At 34.0% G+C, this 26,031-nt stretch overlaps 1 protein-coding gene across 1 annotated transcript in view; it reads left to right on the top strand.

The window, feature by feature from the left end:
* Positions 1-26,031, top strand: part of KLHL1 (kelch like family member 1) — a 197,156-nt gene that overhangs the window by 22,581 nt on the left and 148,544 nt on the right. The window contains exon 3 of the mRNA XM_081815511.1: positions 12,055-12,251. Within this exon, the coding sequence (XP_081671637.1) occupies positions 12,055-12,251 (197 nt within the window). The remainder of the gene's footprint in view (positions 1-12,054; positions 12,252-26,031) is intronic.

Raw genomic sequence — 26,031 nt, 5'->3', positions numbered from 1 at the left:
AAAGTGGTAAATCTCTGAAAATGATCTATTTGATGGCAGAAAAAGAATAAGATAGCATATTAAACATATTTTGAGAGCCAGAATAGTACTCCAAAGAAAATTATCTGTTAAACAAACGTAAAAACATCCAGCAACTCAGAAGCCTGGGAGTACAGAGGAAGTGGGTAGTATGGCTGCTGCCAGGAGAACTCTCAATCTGGGCAGATTGCCAGATGACAACATATCAAAACTGCAGCTTTTTTTATTTCCATGTCACAACCGGCCAAGTTAGTGCATAAAATCTTTAAGCATTCCAAGCTGGAGTAACTTTGTAGATAACTTCAATTCAACCTAGTTCTATAAGAACATACTTCTCCATAATGTTACTGTAACATCTGTCCAGTGAGCAGATATATTTTCTTATACTTACCCCTTTCAATCTCCCCTCTGTTTTACTGACTGAAGGAGAACAATAAAGGAAGAACAAATATAAGAAGTCATTTACAGAAGCCACAAGACTGATTTGGTCTTAATTTTGTGCCTCAGTATCTCTGATGTATAAGGCTTCGAACATCAAGTAAAGAAGACCTGAAAGAGGCATTCAAATTCAAATCCACAACACCCTGGTGTGATTTACACCATAAGAGTCTTAAGATTGTTTGTATTCATAGAAATTACATACCAATTTGTTTTAGCTTCTCAGGCACCAAGATAAAGAAAGAAGCATAATCAGTTATAAAATAAAAACAAGGATTTTGCTCAACATAAACACAAGTTTCTAATATTGAAATCTGAGAAGAATATTTTTGAATATTTGAATATTTGTAAAACACCGTATGATGTACTTCAGACATCTTCACTAACATGCCAAAAGTGGATATAACAATGAATTACAGAACAATTTCTTCTGTTGGCTGATTCAAATTCAAATGATATTGCACAGACACACAGATTACTAAAAATTTCATGCATCAAACAGTAAAATATTAAAATCCAGGGATAAAACTCAGTTGGGTTGAAAGTACCTTTAATTTAAAGAGATTAGTATTGGGGCACCTGGATGGCTCAGTTGGTTAAGTGCCATACTCTTGATTTCGGCTCAGGTCATGATCTCAGGATCATGAGGTTGGGCTCTGCGTTGCATGTGGAGCCTTCTTAAGATTCTCTCTCTCCCTCTGCCTCTGCCCCTCTGCCCACCCCCCCCCCCACTCTCTCTCTCTTAAGGAGAGAGAGAGATCAGTGTTACTGATGGTGAACTCAAAAGAACATGTTCCACCTAAAGGTATCCTAAAATATTAAATTCTGTAATGGCCAAATGAGTATATTTGTGGTGTGTTTGATTTACCAGTTGACCAATTATGTTACTTACAGTAGAAGTTTGGATAACTCGGATAACTATGAGTTGATTCTTTTTATTTTTTATTTTTCTCACAACTGAAATTTCCTTGAGTATTGAGTGACAGCCTGTGTTACACTAAACACTCTAGCAAGTACTGGGAGTAGAAAAAAATCTATGTAGTTTATTAAGGACAGAGCTACAAGCTATGATATACTGAAAAAAAGGGGTCTACTCTGTGGTGAAAGTCAAGTAAGCTAAACACCTATGAATGAATGTGGGTGAAGTGAATGTTCAGAAAAACTCAAGATTTTTCTCAGCAAACAATTCCTGTTCTTTCCAAATCACAGACATGTGAAAACACTAGATTTAAAACAATTTAGGTAAATGAGAACATCTGGCCTGATACCCATTGGACTTTTTGAAGAAAAAGGTGTGCAGGTAGATTTAGAAAAATAATGGCCTTTATTATTACAACTGCGTTTTCACTGGTCCTTGCACAGATATTTCCCTGAATTTTCTAACACTCTGAGATATATTTAGTGCTCAAAAAACATAAACCGTGCTTTTCTTATGGCTGGAATCCACATAAGACATTATTTATTAATAAGCTCTAAGTTGATAGGATTTTCCAGGCATAGCTTGTCATTCTGTTTTCTAAAACTGGTTTGCAAACAGGATTTTCTTCCAGACAAGAGGTGAAGAGAGGGACCAGGGAGCCAGTAATGTGATGCATATTAGAATAAGGAATAATCTGATGATAGCAAAAGTCCAAAGTGCAGTAAAAATCACTTTGTTTTGGTAACTGTTAAACAGACATGTAAGCCTACTAAAAAGAATAAAATGATGTAAACCAAAATTTTCTTAACTCTCCTGCCATTTTTGAGACACTCAAAAAATGTAGTAATTTGTTGATATAAATAAATTATTAAGTAAATTATGAAGTAAATAAATGATTAAGTAAATAAATAACCAAGAATATACAAATCTCTCATGCAGAATTCCACATCATTTATGTAATTAATCTGCCCTCAAGGAAATGGAGCATAACACCCCATTCGTTAAGTGTGGCTGTGCATAGGGACCTCCTTCCAAAAGCACAGTATGGAAAAGGAGATAAAAGGGTAATTTTACAGTGGAGAAACATGACAAACCCCACCTCTACTGTGGGGTGACCTGATCTGTGGAGGCCAGATGCACAAGTGGTGAAAAAATTCACTCAAGGCAGAACAAAGGAGATAGAAGTTTACTGAATAATAAGAATAAAAAAGAATAATAAAGAAAGAAGTTTACTGAATACACTGTAAGGGAGCAGTGAGCAAGACTGCAAGGGAGAGACTGCCTGAAGGTAGAGTTGGGGGCTCGTAGTTAAGGAAGGAAAGGTGAGGAGGTATGGGAACATATGGAAATTTCCTTTTTGGTATCTGTGTCTGGGTATAAGTAACTCATTGTTCACCTAGGGCTTATGGATATTTTGAGGTAGGTCGCCTAATGGCCCTGTTTGTATTCAGCCCAGGGGTCACTGTGGGTTCTTTTACCTTACTCAGTTTTCCCTTGTTCAAGTTGGATACCTAAAAGCGGCCATTACATCTATTAAGTGATCAAAGTTAACATCAATAGTGATAAGTCATGTTGATAGTATGTACCCTTGATATGATGTGATGAGACCAAAACTCGTATCCCAGTGTAATCATAATTAGACAAATCCCAATTGAGGGACGTTCTATAAAATATTTAACTGGAACTCCTCAAAACTGTCAGTCATCAAAAACAAGGAGAGTCTGAGAAATTGTCACAACCAAGAGGATCCTAAGGAGGCAAAATGACTACATGAAATATGGTATGCTGCCTGGGATCCTGAAACAGAAAAAGGGCAATCCGTAAAAAATCCAAGTAAATGAGAGTAAAGTATTGACTTAGTTAATAATAATATAACAGTATTGGTCCCTTAACATACGTATCATACTAATGTAAAATGTTAATAACTAAAGAAAATAGGTATGTATTATATGAGAAGTCTCTACTATCTTTGCAAGTTTTCTGTAAATTTGAAGTATTTTAGGAAAAAAGTTTTTCTATGAATTACTTAAATATTAATTTTTAATTTTGTTTCAATTCTAGTATGGTAATGATATTATTTTTCTTTCTTTCCACTGAAGATAGAAATGGATGGATAGATTAATTTACTTTATGGATTTTATAGGCAATTTTTCATCTACCTAGAAAAATGCATTCTTTTTTAATGTAACTGATTTTATAGATAAAATATAGTTATAAAGCACAGTTGGCAATAGGATACCACTTTACCATTAAAAATACAGCTTAAATTCACATTCTTCTATAATCTTCACTTTTTCCACCCCATCCTATTTTACATATTTTCATCCAATACAGTGTAAATTTAAGTATATTCTCTTCTAGAAAATCACTGTAAGTCTATTGATACATATTTGGACTACTCAGTAGCTTTAGTTTTACTTATAGTGAGACTATACATATACGTAGCATGCATTCGGAGGTACCCTATTTAAAAGGCATTCCCTTCCTATTCCCAAAGTTGACTCTAATTCTATCAATCTAATTCATATAAGGTCAAAATCAATTATTGGGGTTTTAGCCCATTAGTAATTATTGAGTTAGGCGTGGTCATGTGATATAATTTTTGTCAAGGCAACGTGGAAGAAAGATTTCTGGGAAACTTTTGGTTAAGATTTCTTCACTGATTCAAGAGAAACATGCAGGAAGGACCAATTTCTCTTCCTGTCTGAATCCGAAGCTTGAAACTGTGGCAGCTATGAGGGAAACAACAATGCACTTAAGAAGATGGTTGCTTTCTGATGATGTGTTGAGCCTTTCAATTAATTTTTTCTGGAGACAACCTTCCTCTGCACTTGTCAAAAGAGATTATAACAATGTCCTTATTATTTAGGAAAGTTTTCTCAGGACTTTCTGTTATAGTCACAGGCTCCGGAGGTATCCAAAGTTTCATGTAGGTATCAGATATTTTTAAGCTAATTTTCTATGGCACCCAAAGTAAAAACATGTAGATTTTCCCTGTTTGCATATCTAACACCATTTGTGAACATTATGCCTTAAAAATTAACTTTGAATGTATGTGTAGAATTACGATTTTTTCATTAACAGTATTCATGTCTTCTTTTTAGGTTCAATTTTAAGTCAAATATTTGGCAGATTTTTGCCTTTTTACCGTATGAGACTGTCACAGAAATAGCCAGGTTTTGTCTATCTGTCTATCTATCTATCTATCTATCTATCTATGAAAGCCAGGTTCTCTATATATATAAAAACATATATATATATATAAAGAAAAAATATCATGCATGAGGTATCTCAATTTGTGTGCACTCAAGCTCAACACTCACTAATATTCCATTTGTGCCTTCTGACCTTTACAAATGGTTGTTTCATTGGATATATTCCAAGTTGAAAAAAATAGAATATTTAACTCTTTGAAACAAACAATGCTTATATCTTCCAAATTTGCATCCAAAGTTACCATAAGTAACTTGAAAAAATTAGTCTATAGATAACCTGTGAAAATCAAAAAATTTTCTTTTTCTTTTTTTTTTTTACAGAAAAGGAAGGAGAAGTGCCTGCTAAAATATGATCTAAATTATTATGAAGTGTAATGCTAAATTCAGTATTTGAATTTGGACTATTTGTTTTTACAAACAAATAACTTACATATCCTTTGGCTTATTACATTGACTTAACATCTCTGAATCACTTTTCAAGGGTTGATCTGGGAGGGTAAAGATACTAACATATGCACACACCCACACACCACTTTATATGTTAGATTTACATTTATAAGATTATTTTAACAATATCTTGATCAGGTATTTTAAATGGTAATAGCATATATGAAATTGCCATAAATATAATATGTTCTATATATTGTAAACTCTTAAGAAAAAAATTAACACATAACACACAATTTCTCTAAATTATAATATAATATCTTTGTGATTTTCTTAGTAAAGTTTGAATTAAAGCCCTCAGAAAATATAGGTACTAGTCTGCCCAATTCATCTTTGCTGGCATTTAAGTATTCCTTTTAAAGTCTTTATTAATGAATAATTGACATACAATAAACTGCATATATATAAGGTATACGATTTGACTTTTTGACATATGTATACACCCATAAAACCCATACCATAATCAGAGTAATGACTATATTCATCACCCACTTTTCTGATCCATCTTGTTGCCCCTCCTTGCCCCGACTCCATCCTCAGGTACTGATGATCTGATTTATGTCATAATAGTGTAAATGCTTAAGGCTTTTAATTAAGTTGGGTCATAAGGTTTATTTTTTTGTCTGGTTTCTTTTATTCAACATAATTATTTTGCACTCAGCATACTTCACCATGATGTTGCGTATATCAATCGTTCTTTCCTTTTTATGAGTAGTATTTCGTTGTAGCCCCCCTTATTTGCAGTTTTGTTTTCAACAGTTTCAGCTATCCAAGCCAGATGATCCTCCCTCTGACACATTGTCAGAAGGTCAACAGTAAGGTCACGTGAGGTCACAATGCCTACCTCATTCCCCTCACTTCATCTCATCACATAGGCATTTTATCATCTTACATCATCATAAAAAGAAGGGTGAGTACAGCAGAGTACAGAGAGACCACATTCACACAACCTTTATTACAGTATATGGTTATAACTGTTCTATTGTATTATTGGTTATTTTGTTAATCTCTTACTGTGCTTAGTTTGTACATTAAACTTTATCATAAGTATGTATGTATAGGAAAAAAAAAAACAGTATATATAACGTTAAGTACTATCCATGGTTTCAGGAATCGACAGATTCAGGAATCCCCTGGAGGTCTTGGAAAATATCCCCCACAGATAAAGGGAACTACTGTACTACAATTTGTTCATCCATTCACTTGTTAATGAACATTTAGGTTGTTTCCAGTGTTTGGCTATTACAAAATAAGTCCACTATCAACAATCATATACAAGGCTTTTATATCAACATATTGTTTTATTTTTTCTTGGGTTAATACTTAGGAGTGAAATGGCTGAGTCATTTAAGAGGTGAAATTGTAAGACTGTTTTCCAACATGGATATACCATTTCACATTTCCACCAGCAGTGCTGATGCATCTGTACTGGTATTTCATTGTGCTTTTAGCTTCCTTCCACCTAAACATTAATAATGTGGAGCATTTGCATCCATGTATCTTCTTTTATGGAACATCTGTTTAGATCATTGGCCCATTAAATTTTTTTTTCTTGTTATTGAGTTTGAGAGTTCTTTATGTATTCTAGATGCAAGTACTTTACCAGACATATGATTTTGCAAACATTTTTTTCTTTTTTTTTTTTTTAAAGATTTTTTTTTATTTATTTGACAGAGAAAGACACAGTGAGAGAGGGAACACAAGCAGGGGGAGTGGGAGAGGGAGAAGCAGGCTTCCCGCTGAGCAGGGAGCCCGATGCGGGGCTCGATCCCAGGACCCTGGGATCATGACCTGAGCTGAAGGCAGATGCTTAACGACTGAGCCACCAGGCACCCGCAAACATTTTTTTCCCAGTCTGTGGTTCATCTTTTTGTCCCTTTAATATTGTCCTTTGCAGTGATTTTTATGAAGTCCAATTTAACATTTTTTTTCTTGTCGATTATGTTTTTGATGTCTTATCTAGGAAATCTTTAACTTAAGGTCACAAAAATGTTCTGTTTTCTTATAGAAGACTTACAGTTTTAGTTTTTACATTTAGGACTATGATCCATTCTGAGTAATCTTTTTTCTTTCATTAGCCCATCACATTTATTATTTTGTGTTCTGTAAGTTAGCTTTTCATGCATAAGAGTTGCTTGACCCCAAACTTTTTGCCCCAAGTCTAATGTCTTAAAACATTAACCATTTATTTAGTTTATAAGTTTGTGGCTTGTCAATTGGCTGGACTTGGCTGAGAATATTTTCTGGTGTTTTGGAACAAAGCTCAATCATGTATTGGTGCTCAGTTGTCTGTCAGCAATATAACCATCTACCAACAGATATAGTAAATCACTGAACTAGGATGGCTCAAAAGACTCAGCACATAGTCATACCAACGGTCATGATTTGTTATGGCAAAAGGATTCAGTGCACAGTCAGGGAAGGGAACTGGGTGAAGCCCCAGAGAAACAAGGCACAAACTTCCAAAAGCTCCATTCCAAGTGGAATCACACAGGGCACACTTCATGTCCTCTTCAATGAGATGTGACAAAGCATGTGAATTGTTGCCAACCAGGGAGTTTCATTAGAGACTCAGTGCCCTGGGTTTTTATGGAGATCTGATCACATAGGCTGCCTCTGCTTAGCATGTGCCCAAATTCAAGGCTCCCAGAAGGAAAGCAGGTGTTCAGCATAAGCCACATTGTTTATACAAACACTTTAGGTACAATGAGCCATTTGTATTAGTTAATGGTGGGGACCCCTTTGAAATCTAATTTTTCAGACACCCGTCAAGGGCAAATCTTGCAAGCAGGCCTTTTCAAAAATAGTAGGCCAGAGCTACCGTGTTAATTTTTTTTCTGTATAATTGCTATTGAAAACAGTTAGTTAATAGGGGCGCCTGGGTGGCTCAGTCAGTTAAGCATCTGCCTTAGGCTCAGGTCAGGATCCCACTGTCCTGGGATCCAGTCCTGCATCAGACTCTCTGGTCAGCAGGGAGTCTGCTTCTCCCTCTTCCTGCCTCTCCCCCCTGCTCCTGTGCTCTCTCTCTCTCTCCAATAAATAAATCTTAAAAATACAGAAAACAATTAGTTAAAATTAAAGGAAGTTATTCTCCTAATGTTCTGAAATCAAAATAAAACAGAATCTATAAAAGCCATGCTCCATCTTCATTTATCTCTTTTATCTGATTTTCACAGGACCCATGCTAGGAAGCATATAACCATCTTCTTGGCAATCTTACTGAAAGTTTTAGGTAAAATTCCCCTGAAGGTCTGAAATCATCACAATATTTTAAAAGATATAAATGATATCAAAAGTTGTTATGCAGGGGCACCTGGGTGGCTCAGCCATTAAGCGTCTGCCTTCGGCTCAGGTCATGGTCCCATGGTCCTGGGATCGAGCCCCGCATCGGGCTCCCTGCTTGGCGGGAAGCCTGCTTCTCCCTCTCCCACTCCCCCTGCTTGTGTTCCCTCTCTCGCTGTGTCTCTCTCTGTCAAATAAATAAATAAAATCTTTAAAAAAATAGTTGTTACGCTTATAATCACTTATAAATAACAGATTTTAATGTAGTCATGTTATCTCCTTTTTATTTCATATTTTTATTCTTATAAGTTTAGGTACACATTTCATAAATCATTTAGAATCTATAAAATACAGGTTTCTATAACTCGTAGAATACTTCATTATGGTGCTTACTATAATATCATACCCTAAAATCTATATCAATAGCTGCACTGACATAATTTATCTTAAAATCATTCGAGTTTGTATGAATCTTTCAACTTCAGATGAATATTTTGTTTGACATTATTATTGAATGATAATGTGAAATGTAAAAACCTCCAAGAATGGTATTGGCAAATGTGTCCTCTGCTGAACTGACCTATGATACTCAATATTCTATTAGTTGATAATATCCGAGTAATAGGATCCTTGTGCATTTATCAAAATCTTGTATGTTTAAAAATAACTTTTATTATTGATAATGTCCCTCTTTTATATTAAAATTAAACTTTAGGTAGCTAATTTAATTGGAAATTAATACATAATAAAAAACTATTTTAATTTTGTTCTTATACACTGTTCCTTTCAATTTATTGTTTCCACTTTACCTGCTTTTTTCATTAAATCCCTTGCTACACTTGGAAGCATGCTTTAGATTCCTTTGCCGTCTTATTCTATCAGTGACACTCATAAATAAAATATAATACTCTTTAACTATTAAACATGTTAACTTATAGGTGAAATGTCATGTTTGAAAGCAATGTTATCCCCCACCCAACAGATTACTAATTATAAAGGAAAAAATACTTTAAAATGAAGAAGTCTTCATTTCTCCCTGTCCCCACTCATGTTCTCTCTCTCTCTCAAATAAATAAAGAAAATCTTTAAAAAAATTAAAAAAGAACTGAATGTGGTAAAGTTATATAAAGACAGAGCAGTAGAAATAAAATGAATCCATGATCAAAGAAAAAGAATGACATTATTAAAACTCAGGAATAAAAACTGATGTTTATGAATTAATTAAAAATTCTGTGAAATGAATAATTCCTATTGGTAGAAATTCTATTAAAAGTTATTTAAATTTTTAATAAGTCAAGGTTAAACAGTGTATAAGATATAGCAAAAAGTATCTATGAGTTTAAGGTAGATATGAAAATATAAATTGAATACAAATAATTCTCATGGAGAGAACTTCTAGAAGTAAAAATAAAATATTTCTAAAGTTTAACATATCAAGTTTAAACAAAATATTAAGTATACTGGAGAGAGAATTAGTGAATGGAATACATAAAGAAATTATAGATACGGAGAAGAGAATGATTTGGTCCAATACATAGCCCTTAATAATAGTGTCTAAGAGAAAACTGAAGAAGCAAAAGTAAGGAGGAAGAATCATTTCCATAAAAATAGGCAATACTTTTCCAGAATTTCCATATTTAGCAAGGTCAATAATTTCTGAGCAAAATTAATAAAAATAAATTTTCTAAACCTCAAGTTCATTACTATTACTTTATATTATGCATTAATAAGACCCAAAAAAGTTGATTCTCTGAAATGATTAAGCAATCCACTGAAAAATAGGTTAATTTAACAAAATAAGGATGACAGAAGGCAAAACTAAAAAATCCATAGTATGAAAAATTTCCCATAATTTTAGATACACACTAACTAAAATAAAATTAAAACTACAATTTAGAGTAGATTGGACTGCAAGAATCAATAAAACCAATAAACCAATAAAACTAAAAATGTATTTGCGTACCGGAGTTTATTATTTAAGTATTATTAGTTTAAATATTGAATATTATTATTTGAAACTAGTACTTCTTGATGTAGATTCAGGTACCCAAGCTCCTTACTCTTTGTGCATCCTCCATCCACCAGGGTTTTATGTCATCTTTACTTTGCTGATAGGAGACAAAGAGAGCTTGGATGAAGCACATTCATGTTGTAAATGCCTTGGTGTGGTAGTAATACACGACCCTTTACTCATAGTCCATTGACAGGTATCACGATATTAACATGTGGCCTGGCCCTGTGTTCAGGAAAATGAGTGAATCTATTTCTAGTGAAGGGTAACAGTCTGTGCCACAAAAACTAAGATGGAATAAGCCATTTGTATGACTTAGAAATATTCACTCAATACTGAGTGACACATAGAGAATCTGAATGGGGAATAAACTTATTAAAGATGTGTTAGGGGCACCTGGGTGGCTCAGATGGTTAAGTGTCTGCCTTCGGCTCAGGTCATGATCCCAGGGTTCCGGGATCGAGCCCCACATCGGGCTCCCTGCTCAGCGGGAAGCCTGCTTCTCCCTCTCCCACTCCCCCTGCTTGTGTCCCCTCTCTCTCTGTCTCTCTCTCTCTCTGTCAAATAAATAAATAAAAATCTTTAAAAAAAAAAAAAAAAAGATGTGTTAAATTGCAGGGCACCTGGGTGGCTCAGTCATTAAGCATCTGCCTTCGGCTCAGGTCATGGTCCCGGGGTCCTGGGATTGAGCACCGGGAAGACTGCTTCTTCCTCTCCCACTCCCCCTGCTTGTGTTCCCTCTCTCGCTGTGTCTCTCTCTGTCAAATAAATAAATAAAATCTTTAAAACAAATGTGTTAAATTGCTAAATAAAACCTAACCCCAAATAGTTAAGCCTGGAAGCCTTCACGGGAATGTTTTACAAACATTACAGGAATAGCCCCATTCATTAATAAATTATTCCAGTAGTTAGATAAAAGAGGAAGCACTAAGAGATCTCAATTTTTTAGGTTAACTGATAAAAAAAAAAGAAAAAATATAGAAAATTATAATCATGGGTATGGTGAGTTAAATACAATATTAGCAATCTACAATACATGTATTATATATGTATATAGATAATTATGTAAATTATCTATATACATATATTCATTATCCACACATAGGTGCTTCATACTAATAAACACATGAATGTATTGTCAGAAACTTCATGAACCTTTGGTCTCCAAAGCTTGTAGACACGTTTTGTGAAACTTACTTTTTACTCTTCTTTTTTTCTTAATTCACAACAAAAGGAGCAAGCATAGTTCCTTCTGAAGTGGACACAGGTAATTAGTACGTACTAGATGATTTTGAACATTACATGAAGTAAGAAATGCAAGATGCTTAAAACAGTTGTTGGCTTTTAGTGAGTTATATTTATCTTGGTTATGGGTCTAGGTTCAGGTCATTTCTAGCAGATTGGCCTAATGTTTTAAATAATACAATGGGGGCGCCTGGGTGGCTCAGTTGGTTGAGCGACCGCCTTCGGCTCAGGTCATGATCCTGGAGTCCCAGGATCGAGTCCCGCATCGGGCTCCCTGCTCGGCGGGGAGCCTGCTTCTCCCTCTGACCCTCCCCCCTCTCATGTGCTCTCTGTCTCTCTCATTCTCTCTCTCTCAAATAAATAAATAAAATCTTTAAAATAAATAAATAAATAAATAAATAAATAAATAAATAAATAAATAAATAATACAATGGTACGTGGTTTAAACAGTTTCGTAATTCTCTTCACCTACTGTTTAGGTTGCTTGGAATTAAAGGAAGACACCATTGAAAACCTTCTTGCTGCAGCGTGCCTTCTTCAGCTTCCGCAAGTAGTGGAAGTGTGTTGCCACTTCCTCATGAAGCTGTTGCACCCATCCAACTGTCTGGGGATCCGAGCCTTCGCAGACGCTCAAGGGTGTATTGAGTTAATGAAGGTAGCCCACAGCTATACAATGGTAAGGAGATTTAGTATTTTTATCACAGAGGCAGAGCTGTATTATCAGAGGTTAAAACAATTACTGTCTTTGCATCGAATGACTTCTTTCTGTTTAAAATGACTTCTACAAGCTTGGCACATTTCTATTACGGGGCACAATGTAGCATATAGTATTTTATAATAGCAAAGTAAAAAAAAATAAAGCGTATTCATAATGGACTTTATATCTACATTGCCTATAAATAGTAAAAAAAGCCATAAAGCAATTAAAGACTGTTTAAGATTTTAGAAGTTGTTTAAGTGAATCTTTCTCATTGCTCCTGGCGTATCTATCTTTTTATATCTACTTCCACAGCTACCCTTTTTTTTCCCTTTCCTTTCTAGAAAAGAGTGACCAGTCTGTGCCACAAAAAAACTTTTCTTTTGCCTTTTTTTCTTACAACCTTTTTACTATGGAATAAGTTGTTATCGACCAAAATTCAATGTTGAAGTCTTACCCACAATGTGTTAGTATGTGGAGATGGGGGCTTTGGGTTGTAATTCGGTTTGGATGAGGTCTGGAGGATGGGTCCCTCTTGATGAGATTAGTGCCCTTATATGGACACATACCAGAGAGTTTGCCTCTTCTCTCTCTCCACCTTGTGAGGACACAGTAAGAAGGCAGCCACCTGCAAGCCTCTAGAAGAGAGCCTTCACCAGGGACCCCAATCAGTCTACCCTTTCATCTTAGACTTCCCAGTCTCCTGAATATGGGAAAGAAATTCCTGTTCCTTAAGCTACCCAATCAGTAGTATTGTATTATAGCAGACTGAGCTCACTGATACATTTTCATCAAAGCACATTATGTTTGGTATGACTTTGCCTATATGATTTGTGGATGAAAAAAATCATACTTACAGTATATATTATAAAGTATTTATTGGTAGAGTAAATATTGGATTTCAAAACTCCTGGGAACTTCTATAGTAAGTGAAAATATTTAGATGTTTAAACCAACCACTCTACATTTTTTTTTCTATAACTGACTTTCTGTACCATTTTAATGATGGGCTTAAATGGAGTGAATATCACTCGGTAGATATTCCAAAAATGATTTAAATCTATTTATATTCTTCTCTTTGATTTTTTTCTATATATACATAAGTATTTTAACAGCTTTATAGAGATGCCAAAAATCATTTGGATTGCACACTTTAAATGTGTGAACTTTGTGGTGTGGGATTTTTTTCATGTGATTTCCTTTCTAGAATAGAATAATCAGTTATAACAATTCATACAATATTTCATACCCTAGAAATAATCATCCTAAAAGCACTTAATCTAGTTTCTGGCATATAGTAAGTCCTATATAAAATGTTAGCCATTTTTCTTATTTTCATTATTAACATTATTAATGATTTGATTGTTATTATTGAAACAACCAATTGTAGAATATAGAACTTTCCCTTTCCAACTCAAGGGAAGAATTTATATGAGTTAAATCTCATTAAGCTTTATAGTTGCTACTTATTAAAAACTCTTATTTTAAGATTCAACATCTTTTCAGATCACTAATGACTGTCAGCCATTTAAAAGTCTTCTAATTGTTATTATTATACAGAATTTCAATATTATTTTATTTTTCTTCTTTAATCCTTTAAGCAGATTAGTAAATTAAATGAAAATAAACAAATAAAAGGAGGGAGATATATGCTTTTTAATTCTATTGTCAAATTTTTCCTCTGAAATATTCCATGACAGGGCATAGTACTGCTACTGAAATTATATGAACCATGTAAAATCAATGTAAACAAATAGTTCATCAGCCAAAATATCAAAGTCCAACTGCAGTCATTTAATTATGCACATTTCATTACAATTAGGAGTTCCTGGCTTAGCTAAGCCAAAGAACAATATGCCTCCATATCCAGAGGGATAATGGTCCCTTCTGGTCTAGTTTGAAATTATTAATTTAGTATTAAAGACATTTTTCCTGCAGCTGCTTGGACTGCTCTGCAATTTATCACACAACAATAACAATATTTTTTCTTTAGACATTTTAAAATGTATATTCTATAGTAAAATATATTTAAAACCAAAATATAAAAGAGTTCTAGTTAATATTCTTAACATTCTAAACAACTCTACTTTATTTTTGAGACTATGAATGGATTATGTGTTGTGTCATGTCTGTTGAAAATTAAATGGTTTCAAATTCTTTTGGAAACATGAAGCTCCATCATTTTCAAGATGCTTACAGATTACCATTTTAGTGAAGAAAATTTACTGACCAGTTTTCTTCCTACACCACTATTTTCTCTCAGTTCTAACACTTTAAAATGACTGTTTTGCATCTGATGTTATAATTTTTCACCATATCTTTGCTTCTGATCCTTGTTTAATCACGCATGTGTCCTCATCTAATCTATTCAATCTGTGTTTTGAGAGCAAATTTATAATATTATCAGTTTTTTTCTTTTTAACTGCTTTAATATAGCAAATCATCCCAGGTTTCCTGGTACATCTGGGACTAAATTCTTCATTGGCTCTTATTATTTATTTGCTTATTTTATAAGTAACACTTTTTTTTTCTAATTTTTAATTTCCTTGCTAAAATTTTTAGATATGAACTTGACCTTGAATGGCTAGATCTTACTTTGCTAGTTGCCTGCGTCTTTCTATTTATATCCTTTGCTAACTTTCTTTTGGAAATTTCACCCAGTTATTTGGCTTCAGCTATTGATTTTGTGTGGATGATTTCAAAATCTATTCAGGAAGGTGACCCAACTTGGCAGTGGTTCATGTGCAAAATACCAGAAAATTTTGAATGAAGCTCAGTATTAGGTAGAAGTGTGAAACTAATTCTAAAACATTAATTTAAACTTTGGCTGCATGAATATATAAACAGCAACAAAATAATTGAAGGAAATAGTCCCCCCTCTATTATTATGAGACCTGTGCTTAATTTTGGACATCATATTTTAAAGCATTAGAGAGTGACAAATAGAAACAGATGAGAATAACAAGAATAGCAAATATTTTATAATCATGTCATATGAAGGGACTTTGAAAGACATTTGGGTTCCTGTAGCTGAATAATATTATGGCAGGAAAAGAGTCATCTTCACATATTTGTTAGAATAGACTTCTGTCTAAAACAGTGTTGTGTAAATGTTTCTCATTCTGTTTTTCATTTTAGTAGTAGTCTTCTGTTCAAATTAAAGGTTATATGAAAGAATAATACTAAGGTTGATTTCCTTTTTGTGAAGATGAATGGGAAGTCCAGAAGTCTATGTCAGTCATCTGATCTTTCTTTCTCTGCTGGGTTGTCTATTTCTACTAATCATCACTGCCACTTCCCTCCAAGGTCATCGGGCCTTTTGAGGAGACTCCTGGAACTGCATTTCCCAGAAATACTCTCTCCATTTGGTTCTCGGTTAGAGTTTGCCAATAACAAGCATCCATGTAGGGGATGGAAAGTGGAAGAGGTGAAGGGTACAACTTCACAAGCAGCCGAAAGCAGAAAAGTGGACGAATGGAAAATTGAAATAACTGCTTTGCAAGCCTTTGAAAGCGGTGTACTTCCCTGCTGGAGACTGAGACCTTCTGGAGGTTCTTGGGGAATGGAGTGCCTTTGCTGAGTGTTTTTGAGAACAATTCACATAGAACTGAAGGTTGAGACCATTAACATAAAGTTCCTGACCTTCACTTGCACCACCTGTCAATTCACTGTCCACAAATCTTTCTTGTATTGAACATAGAGTGGCTTGTTTTCCTAATCCAACACTTATCTCAAAAGAGCAGATTCACACTCCATATTTGGAGTCCTCCACACCTAGCTTCTAAACCACTCCCCTGGCATTTTTCCTCAAAAATTAATGGAATTGACTTCACCCCTCCTAAACACGTACTGTGAATTCCCTTCACTTATACTTTACTCATGATATTTCTCTTGCCTGGAATCTCTGATATCTAATTCTAAATAACCCCTCCGTTTCCAGTTTTAGTTCATCCATGCCTAAGAAAGATCTTAAAACTTTTTATTGCATTCTTTCTCTCCTTTGAAATCTTAGTATTCCTCTATTTAGGATTATGTGGCATCATTATAAATTTCCTTATACAATTAATTACCTTTTTCTGTCTTTGTGACTGGTCATCACAACTCTATTGCAGAATCCTTTATGATAGAATAATTCTCTGTGGAAATGCATTTTGTCCTGACAAAGTATCTAGTACATTGTAATATATTAACATATTTCCTTTGGATAGTCTTTTAAGATTGTGACTCTCAGCACTCATGAATTCAGTGATTCAAGAAGACCACACATGGTTTTCCTCTTTCTTTTCAGTCTCATTTCTTACCATTATTTTCCCTATTCACATAGTTCCAGCCACACCAATCTTTTTTTTTTTTTTAAAGATTTTATTTATTTATTTGAGAGAGAGAATGAGAGACAGAGAGCATGAGAGGGAAGAGGGTCAGAGGGAGAAGCAGACTCCCCGCCGAGCAGGGAGCCCGATGCGGGACTCGACCCCGGGACTCCAGGATCACGACCTGAGCCGAAGGCAGTCGCTTAACCAACTGAGCCACCCAGGCACCCCCAGCCACACCGATCTTACTGCTTTTTGACTACACCAAGCATCTCACCTGATGACCTTTGTGTTTACTCTTTCTTCCCTCTGCCAGAAACACTCTTCTACCAAACATCTCTATACCCTTACACTGTTTCATATCCTTTAGAGTACTTATGAGTTTCTGGCTTTATATTTTTTTTATTTTGTCATTGTTTTGTTGCTTTCTTCTCTACCATTACTATGGCAGTTTCTTGGTAGCATTTTTTTAAACATCTGTACCTTAAGTGCATAGCATTTATTGTTGAGTGAAAGAGTGAGTGACTGTTGAATACCCTATACCAGGAACTATAGTAGGTGGCGCTGGAGATACAATGGTGACCAAAATAGACATAGATTGCCCTTAGAATAAAGATGAATATGTTGAATGCAAATAAATTACTACTATAAATGACAATTATATATATTCATAATATATTTGCATACATGTATTTATATGGTAACTATTCTAAAGGACTGTAAGATGCTGTGGAAGAGTAAAACAGCCTTATACTGAGTTGTAAAGGATGAGGCAGAATTCATCAGGGGAAAGTTGGCTAGAGAACGTTCATGATGAGCCAATGATCTGAGGTGGGAAGGAGCTTATTCTGTTTAAGGAAATTCAAGTGTGATGGGATGGTAGAGCAGAAAGGAAGAGAGGTGGATGATAAGGTTAAAGATTTAGGCCGAGCCAATTTTCCAAGGTTACTGAGAATTTGTTAAGGATTCAGGTTTTTATATTGAATATAATGGTATATCATTGAAAGTTTTTTGAGCAAGTAAAAGCCAAGATTTAATTTAAAGACTAGTTGTCAGACTGACATGAGGAGGAGGCAAGTAGAGAGACTAAGAATAAAGGTTGACACTTCACTAGAGGCCTATATGTATATTGGGTGAGTGAGAAAGAAAAAGAGAAACTGAGGTAACTCTAACTTCTGCCATTGTGTTTGATAGCAATGCTTTTCACTACTGGTGCTGGTGGTCTACAAGTTAAGTGTACCTAGTATATATCAGGTATTGTTCTAGGTGTTAAACATACTGAATTTAATCCTTTCAAAACCCCTGCAAAGTATGTGTAATACCATTCCAAAAATGATAAAACTAAGATTCACGGGTATTCAATAATTTACTGAAGAATAATATCAAGAACATGCTAGAAGGGGGATTTAAGCCTAGTTCTGTCTTACTGCAAATTAGGTGTTCCATCTAATATGCTAATGATTACACAGTGATTACATTTTATCCATTATATCAAATCAGATTTCTGATGTCCAGAACACTTCAAAACATGGGTTACTTCAGACAAGTGGATTTTATAAACCTAAAACATAGATAAGAGCACAGAACTCCATGAACATTTTGTTCCTCAGTTTTTGTTTTTGTTTTGTTTTCATTTCCCTGTCCAGCGCACTCTCCTTTCTGCCCAGTGCCACAGCATGGCATGCAGCATTTCACCATGTTTAAGCTAGAGGCAGAAGCATGGCAATAGGACTCATCAGGAGGCTACCATGTTCAATCAATAGCCTTGAAAGGTGGAAGTCTCAGAACTGGAGCATAAGCCTCCCCGAGTCAGTGTGAGAGTAGCTGCCCTGTCTGTCCCATACTCCAAAAATCCTATACATCATTCACTTGTCCTCCAGGGCCATTCCAACAATGCCAGAGGAAAAGAATGAACTTTACATGCTTTCTGTTCATGGTTTTGAAATATCTGACATTTCTTATGGTTTCTAGCTAGCAGCATGCTCGTTTTTTTTTTTTATCTTTACCAATAACCCTTCTAATAACCCATATATTAGAGTTTGCGTTGGGAGAATACTTGGAATTTAATTTAAAAAAATTAGAGTTTGCATTGGGAGAATACTTGGAATTTAATTTAAAAAAATTAGAGTTCGCATTGGGAGAATACTTGGAATTTAATTTTAAATTGCTTTGCGTTTCTGCCATTAAAACAAAGTTCCTTTCATCCATAGTTTTCTCAGGACTATTATGTGATAAATTAGTAATAAAATTTGTGTTGAATGTTATCTTTTTTATTATTATTCATTACATTGTGTTACTACTTTTCATTATCTTATATACATACATGGTCTGAGTAATGAGTTTAAGTTAATATACAATTGTCAATGTAATGTATGGGGATTAACATAAGAATAAAAAAAAGATTTAGGCATTTATAAAAAAAAAATCATAAAAAAAAATATATATACAATTGTCAAGTTAGAAAAAGGCAAAATTTGACTTTCAACATTTCTTTGTTAATTGAAGAAATGAAGGTTGAATACAATGAGTAGCTTGGATGACAACTGCCTCCAGAGTTGGATGATCACAAGAAGTAAGGAAGCATGTGGAAGCTTCCCTAGAAAGGAACTTCCTATTGTTTTTGTTTTTCTTTACTTCCTCTGTTCCTAAATTAAGCTTACAACTTTTTACAGGCAGTCATCCATGTTCTAACTCAGTCATTGGTACAATTCTAGTCTACTGGCTAGGATGAAGTTGATTTGAGTGGAGTTTTAAAAAATTGACTTTTGTGTTTAGTGTCATGTGCAAACAGGATATTCACATTACACTGAATAAACTGATAGAGATGTATAATAAATAGCAATATTATAACACATAATTATTCACTCGTGTGATTGCAGTTTGACTACACAGAACTTTGTAATTGTTAGGGCTCATAAAATAACCACAATTAAATATGCATTTATGACAATTTCAAAGACTAATTAAGCATAATCACAGAGTATGCAATGAAAATTATAAGCTTTTTAAGGGTCCATTTTAAATGCAGTCCAGTTCTTCTATTCAGATGCTCTTCAAATATGTTTCCTTTTTAGGTTTTTGTATCCAAACTGAAGATAATTCTATTTTAAGAAACTTATCCTTCCACTTTCTTGATGTTGATGATGTTGAAGATAATAATATTCATCTACTTGAAAAGTATTCTATTCATTTAAAGATGGTGTCATTTGCATATTTTAATTTTATTTTCATTTGTCCTACTGAGCTATTTCTAAAACAAAGATATAGCAATAGCTGTATAAAATCACCACACACACACACACACACACACACAGAATCTACTATTAAAAATGTATTAGGTTTTCTTTATTGTCCAGCAGATATAAATGGCTGTGTAGTTACTGTTGTCTTGAGTTGATGCTATAGCAACAGAACTAACAAAGTATCAAGAAGGAATTAATGGAAGGAATTAATGTTACAAAATATCCTATAAGCACACATATAAAAGATTTTCATAGTAATTTGTGAGTAGTCCCCAAGTGTTTAATTATTTCAATCACTTAATCTATAGAATTCCCTTTTGTAACAAGTAATATTACTATATTATTAAAATAGTCCTGAAAGGGCTTCTTATGTGATGTCAGGAGAAAGGAAAGCCAGAAATTTTTTGGCTACAGTGTCCTTTTCAGTTTGCAAAGCACAAGAACAAGTTCTTCAACAAATGAAATCAGTGATATGCTTTTGATCAAGTATTCTGCTTCTCCCTTTCTCTCTGCTCCGCCCCCTGCTCGTTCTCTCTCTCTCTCATATAAGTAAATAAAATCTTAAAAAAAATAATTTGCACCTCATTAACTCATGTAAAATATTTGTATTTATATTTTCTGATGAGGTAATGAATCACATATTATGAAACTAATTTCTTTTTATGCTTCTCTTTTAGATTTTTCTTTTATTGTCAGTTTTCAGTTAAGGACTATACTTGTGCTTAAAGATCTTTGACAGTCATTTTTTAAAGAGGAATAAAAGGTAGAGGGATTGATTATAGTTCACAAGAAACATGATACATCCATCTTTGCTTGAAGAGAAACAGTCTGCCCTTTGTATGTAGGGCAGAGTTGAGATGGGGCAGATCATTTCCTTAAAGGAATGCTTTTAGAAATGTACTGTACAACCAGACAAAATTTAAGGAAAAAATAACTTCTTATAGATTATCAGGTATTTCCCCGCAGGCCCCAAGTTACTCTAAATATGTAATATTTTAATGCACAGAGCTGGGGGTGCCTGGGTGGCTCAGTCGATTAAGCCTCTGCCTTCTGCTTAGGTCATGATCCTAGAGTTCTGGGGTGGAGCCTGGAGTCGAGCTCCCTGCTCCACGGAGAAGCTATTTCTCTCCTACTGCTGCTCCCCCTGTTTGTGTCTCTCTCTCGTTCTAATATAAATAAATAAATAAATAAATAAATAAATAAATAAATATTTAAAAAATACTATGCACAGAGCTAGATTACGTGTTCCACAAGGTAACAAACTGCATCTGACTTGTTCACTTCTGTATTCTTAGTTCTTAATATATAACACCTTTCTCATTTTATTTATTTTTATTTTTTAAAGATTTTATTTTTAAGCAATATCTATACCCAATATGGGGCTCAAAATTACAATCCCAAGATCAAGAGTTGCATGCTCTACCAACTAAGCCAACCAGGCACCCCACACCTTTCTCATTTAGGTACAGGAATATGATATTTGAAAAAAGAATAAATTAATAAATAATTTCAAATATTAATAATTTTAAATATGCTGTTATAAATTTTATTGACTTAAATGAAATCTAATGAATATTAATAATTTGGAGTGAAATATATTATCCCTATTCCACAATAATTAAAAATATTTATATTGTTCCCAATTTTACTTTTCATACCTCTTTATTAAAATATATTTGTAAATATATACATACAGGATACATCCATGATCTTTAAAGTTCTTTAGCTTTTTTTTTTATCAGTTATTTAAAAACTGTTCAACAGGTAACATACACCATGTATGATGTGTGTATGTTTTTAAGTTTTTAGTGGATTCATTTCATAATCAAGATGTACATTTAATATTTTTGAGTATTTCTTTTTTTTAAAGATTTTTATGTATTTTTATTTAGACAGAGAGAGCATGCAAGCAGGGGGAGGGGCAGAGGGAGAGGTAGAGAGAGAATACTCAAGTAGACTCCCCGCTGAGAACCCCACCTGGAGCTCCATCTCATGACCCTGAGATCATGACCTGAGCCAAAATCAAGAGTCAGATGCTCACCAACTGAGCCACACAGGGGCCCCCAAACTGATTTTAAATAAGAATAACTTTCATTTGAAATACTCAAAAATATTAGTAAGATTGAGCCCTGAATCATGCTCTGGCCTGGATCTGGAACCTGCTGAAGATTGTCTGTCTTCCCATCTCCGTCTGCTCCTCCCCCCTGCTCACAATCTCTAAAAAAAATAAAAATAAATAATAATAATAAATAAATAAAATAAAATCAGTTTTTATTGAAGGTCACTATGCTATCAAGGTATAAATATGTAAAATAAATATAAAATGTTTTGTTCAACACAAAGGGCACATACAAAAAAATTAATAGTAGGGCAAATGTATCCTATTTTCATATATGATTGCAGATCATATAGAACAGCACATCATAATTAAAAGTCACTGGATAATAGTAAGCAGAAATCAGAAAGTTCTGAAGAATGGAATTCAGATCCTGACTTCAATAAGTAAATTCAATAAACAATACATTTTAGGGGGTGGGCTTTATCCCAATAACCACTTATAACTATTCTTTTCTCTTTTTATGTAAGGTGATATTTATTTGAGCAACATAAAAAAAGATATTTTAATGATATTAGAGTTATAAAATTTACAATCAGTGAAAAGGTTTTCTTCAAAATAATGAAGAGTTGACTTTCAAAGCAAAATGGACTATTTCATTGATACTAAATCTAAGCAAATTTATTAAAGTCCGAATAAAGTTTCCAACCAGATGTTATACTATTCTAAGCAATTGTTAAAGGCAATTTGCATTTTAATTGGATCTAAAGTTAAAAGAACATGAAAAGATTTCCAAATATATGGATAGAGATGGGATTCAGTTTCTTCTCCAGTGTTTTTTTTTTTTTTTTGAAAGGAAAATAAGCTGATTATTAATTATAAAGTAGTGTTTCTATTTTTACTTCTGGTAATGGATAGGAATAAATGAGGATAACGAAATGATGAGGAGACAGGATAGCATAAAAAGTAGAAGATACTTTTCAAATAAATATATTGCAATTGAACTAGAAGAAAATTGATGAAGTTAAAATTAGGTTTTGGGACGCCTGGGTGGCTCAGTTGGTTAAGCGTCTGCCTTCGGCTCAGGTCATGATCCCAGGGTCCTGGAATCGAGTCCCGCATCAGGCTCCCTGCTCTGCGGGGAGCCTGCTTCTCCCTCTGCCTCTGCCTCTCTCTCTCTCTGTCTGTCATGAATAAATAAATAAAATCTTTAAAAAAAAAAAAAGACACTTCAAAAAAAAATTAGGTTTTATTATATATAGTTGCTGATTAAGACATATATGCATAAATTTACATGCACAAATAGACATCTTTAGGAACACTGACTGCATATATTAATCCAGAAGAAAGGTTAGATTTTTAAGTAGTAAACTCTATAACCCTACTTTACATTATTTTGAAAATCTTCACTTTCCATAGATCATATACATATGTATTTATATTATGATCATCATTATCATATTAACTTTTACATCTTAAACTTTTATAAATTTGACACACAACTAGAAAATGCATAAATAAAATATAGACAACAATTAGGACATCATCTTCATTAGTAAAGTTGGTTTTGTCATATGTTCTGACAGATACCACTGTAGAATACAGTAATACACTTTTCTCCTCTTTGGCAAGTGCATTTTTCTCAATTATTCAGAAGGATTATGGGGAAGGATGTTATTAAATACTGAAAACTTGAAAATCCCAACTTTTCTCAAAGACTCTAAAGCTTGGTTTTTAAGTACTCAGTGATGCAGTGTGCGTTTGAATGGTGTGCTTCCACAGGTAAGAAGCCTTTAGTGATTTGTGATGGTTTCGTTGTCAGCAGACTGAAAACATCATTTGACTTAGGAAAGAATATTATTTTACTAGATCATTTAGAACCAAAAGTGAACAGTTGGATGAACTCACTTGAAATTCATCATAGTAAATTGACACTCTTTTCTTTTACTTTTGAAGTCATAAAATGCCCTGAGAATTATTGCTTTATTTTATTTCAAGAAGCCAGAAATATGAGTGATGTATTCCAGTTTAGTGCAAATAAAACTTGGTAATAAACATAACTTAAGACAAACAACTTCAAGATCTATAAACTTCCCCAAGTAAATATATTTTTTGGTAGCCTAGACAACAAAGATAGGAATCAATGGAGCCTCAGGTTCCAGGCCAAAATAAAATAACTTTTCTGATAGATCAACAGATGAAAAACTTACCAACTCCAAGAATCAGCTTGGGTGAACAGAATAACATGAGCCAACCATCAGCTCTTCATTCAATGGTATTCTCCAATATCAAATGTTAGTAGAAAATTGGATTTATCTTATTGAACAAAGAACAAATCATAGGTTTATCTTATCACCAAAGAACAAAAAACTTTATCATAATATACAGTGCCCTTTATCTTATTTTTAAAAGCCAATATGATGTATATCAAATTAGATTTTGAAAGGTACATAATTCCCTCCAAATATTAGTTTTTATTGCTATTATTGTTTTAATCTACACTATGACTAAATAATAAGATTTTGTACAAATATGATATTAGCATATCATATTTCTAACATTAAATGTTGTAACCTAAAATTTTAATTAATAATATCTTAGAATTTTTGACATTCCTTGAAGCTCATTTTTTTTCTCTTGATGCTCGTTTTTAAAATAATTTATGAGATACCAGACACCTTTGAGATTAAGGAAAAAATGGTCCAAATCCTGGCATAGATATTGCAGAAATAATTCTTACTAGATAGATAGACACCCAGGTGGCTCAGTTGGTTAAGTGGCCGGCTCTTGATTTTGGCTCAGGTCATGGTCTCTGGGTGCTGGGATCGAGCCCTGTGTTGGGCTCCAAAATTAGCAAGGAGCCTGCTTCAGGATTCGATCGCTCTCTCTCTTTCTCTCCCCCTCTGCACCTCCCCCATCCCCCGCTTGCTCACTCTTTCTCTATAATAAATAAATAAATCTTAGAAACAAATGAGTAAACTAGATAATTTCTCAAGTCTCTCTTTAAAACATTAGGTAAAAGTCTAAGCTGCACTCTTTATTTGTTTGTTTATTTTATCCAGAATATGTTCCCATCAGTGCTGCTTTGGTTTTGGCCAACAATCTCATTTTTTAACTAGTTTGTTTCCAATTCCATTATATCCTAATTGCTGAAGGTGTGTGAGATTTCAACACTTCTTAGACACAAAAAGAAGGTAAAGTATAAGAAAAAAAATGCACTGAAAATTATAAGACTCAGCTTTTTAACTGTTTAATAAAACTGTGTGTCTTTGAGCAATTCACTCGAGATCTCTCTCATTAACTGTAAGATGATGTAGTTTATTTGCAATCATACTAGTCCCATGTGGTCCCTTGCAGCCTTATGATTTTCCAAATATCTTGTTAAATCTGAAATTCCATGAACTGTGAATGCATTTCTAGATAAGGTGGATAAGTGCCATTTTATCATTAAATAATAAAACCTTAGTGTCACTACAAGTAGAACAAATAATTATGGAAGAATGAATATACATTTTCCTGCTTCCAAATGTTTTATGTTTTATAAAAACAACATTATTGAGGTAATAATTCACCAACCATACAATTCACCGATTTAAAGTGTACAACTCAATGCTTTTTAGTATATTCACAGAATTGTACCTCCATCACTATAATCAGTTTTCAAACATTTCCATCACTTTATAAAGAAACCCGGTATCTGTTAATAGTAACCACCCCCCATTGAAATCATGCAGTATGTGGACTTTTGAGACTGGCTTCTTTTTGCTTGGTATAACATTTTCAAGATTCATTCTTGTTATAGCATATGCTAGTACTTCATTTCTTTTTATTACCAAATAATATTACACCACATAGAACCCCATTTTCTGTATCTATTCATCCTCTGATGGACATTTGAGTTGTTTACACTTGGAGCCATTATGAATAATCCTGCTATTCATATACAAGTTTTTTTTTAAAGATTTTATTTATTTATTCATGAGAGAGAGAGAGAGAGGGGGGCAGAGGCAGAGGGAGAAGCAGGCTCCCCGCGCAGCAGGGAGCCCGATGCGGGGCTCAATCCCAAGACCCTGGGATCATGACCTGAGCCGAAGGCAGACGCTTAACCGACTGAGCCACCCAGGCGTCCCCATATACAAGTTTTTGTGTGG

This window comes from Leptonychotes weddellii, chromosome 3 (genome assembly GCF_054177405.1).
Source record: "Leptonychotes weddellii isolate Sample4059 chromosome 3, ASM5417740v2, whole genome shotgun sequence".
Lineage (NCBI taxonomy): Eukaryota > Metazoa > Chordata > Mammalia > Carnivora > Phocidae > Leptonychotes > Leptonychotes weddellii.
The sequence above is the reverse complement of the archived record's forward strand: the minus strand, read 5'-3'. Positions and strand labels throughout refer to the sequence as shown.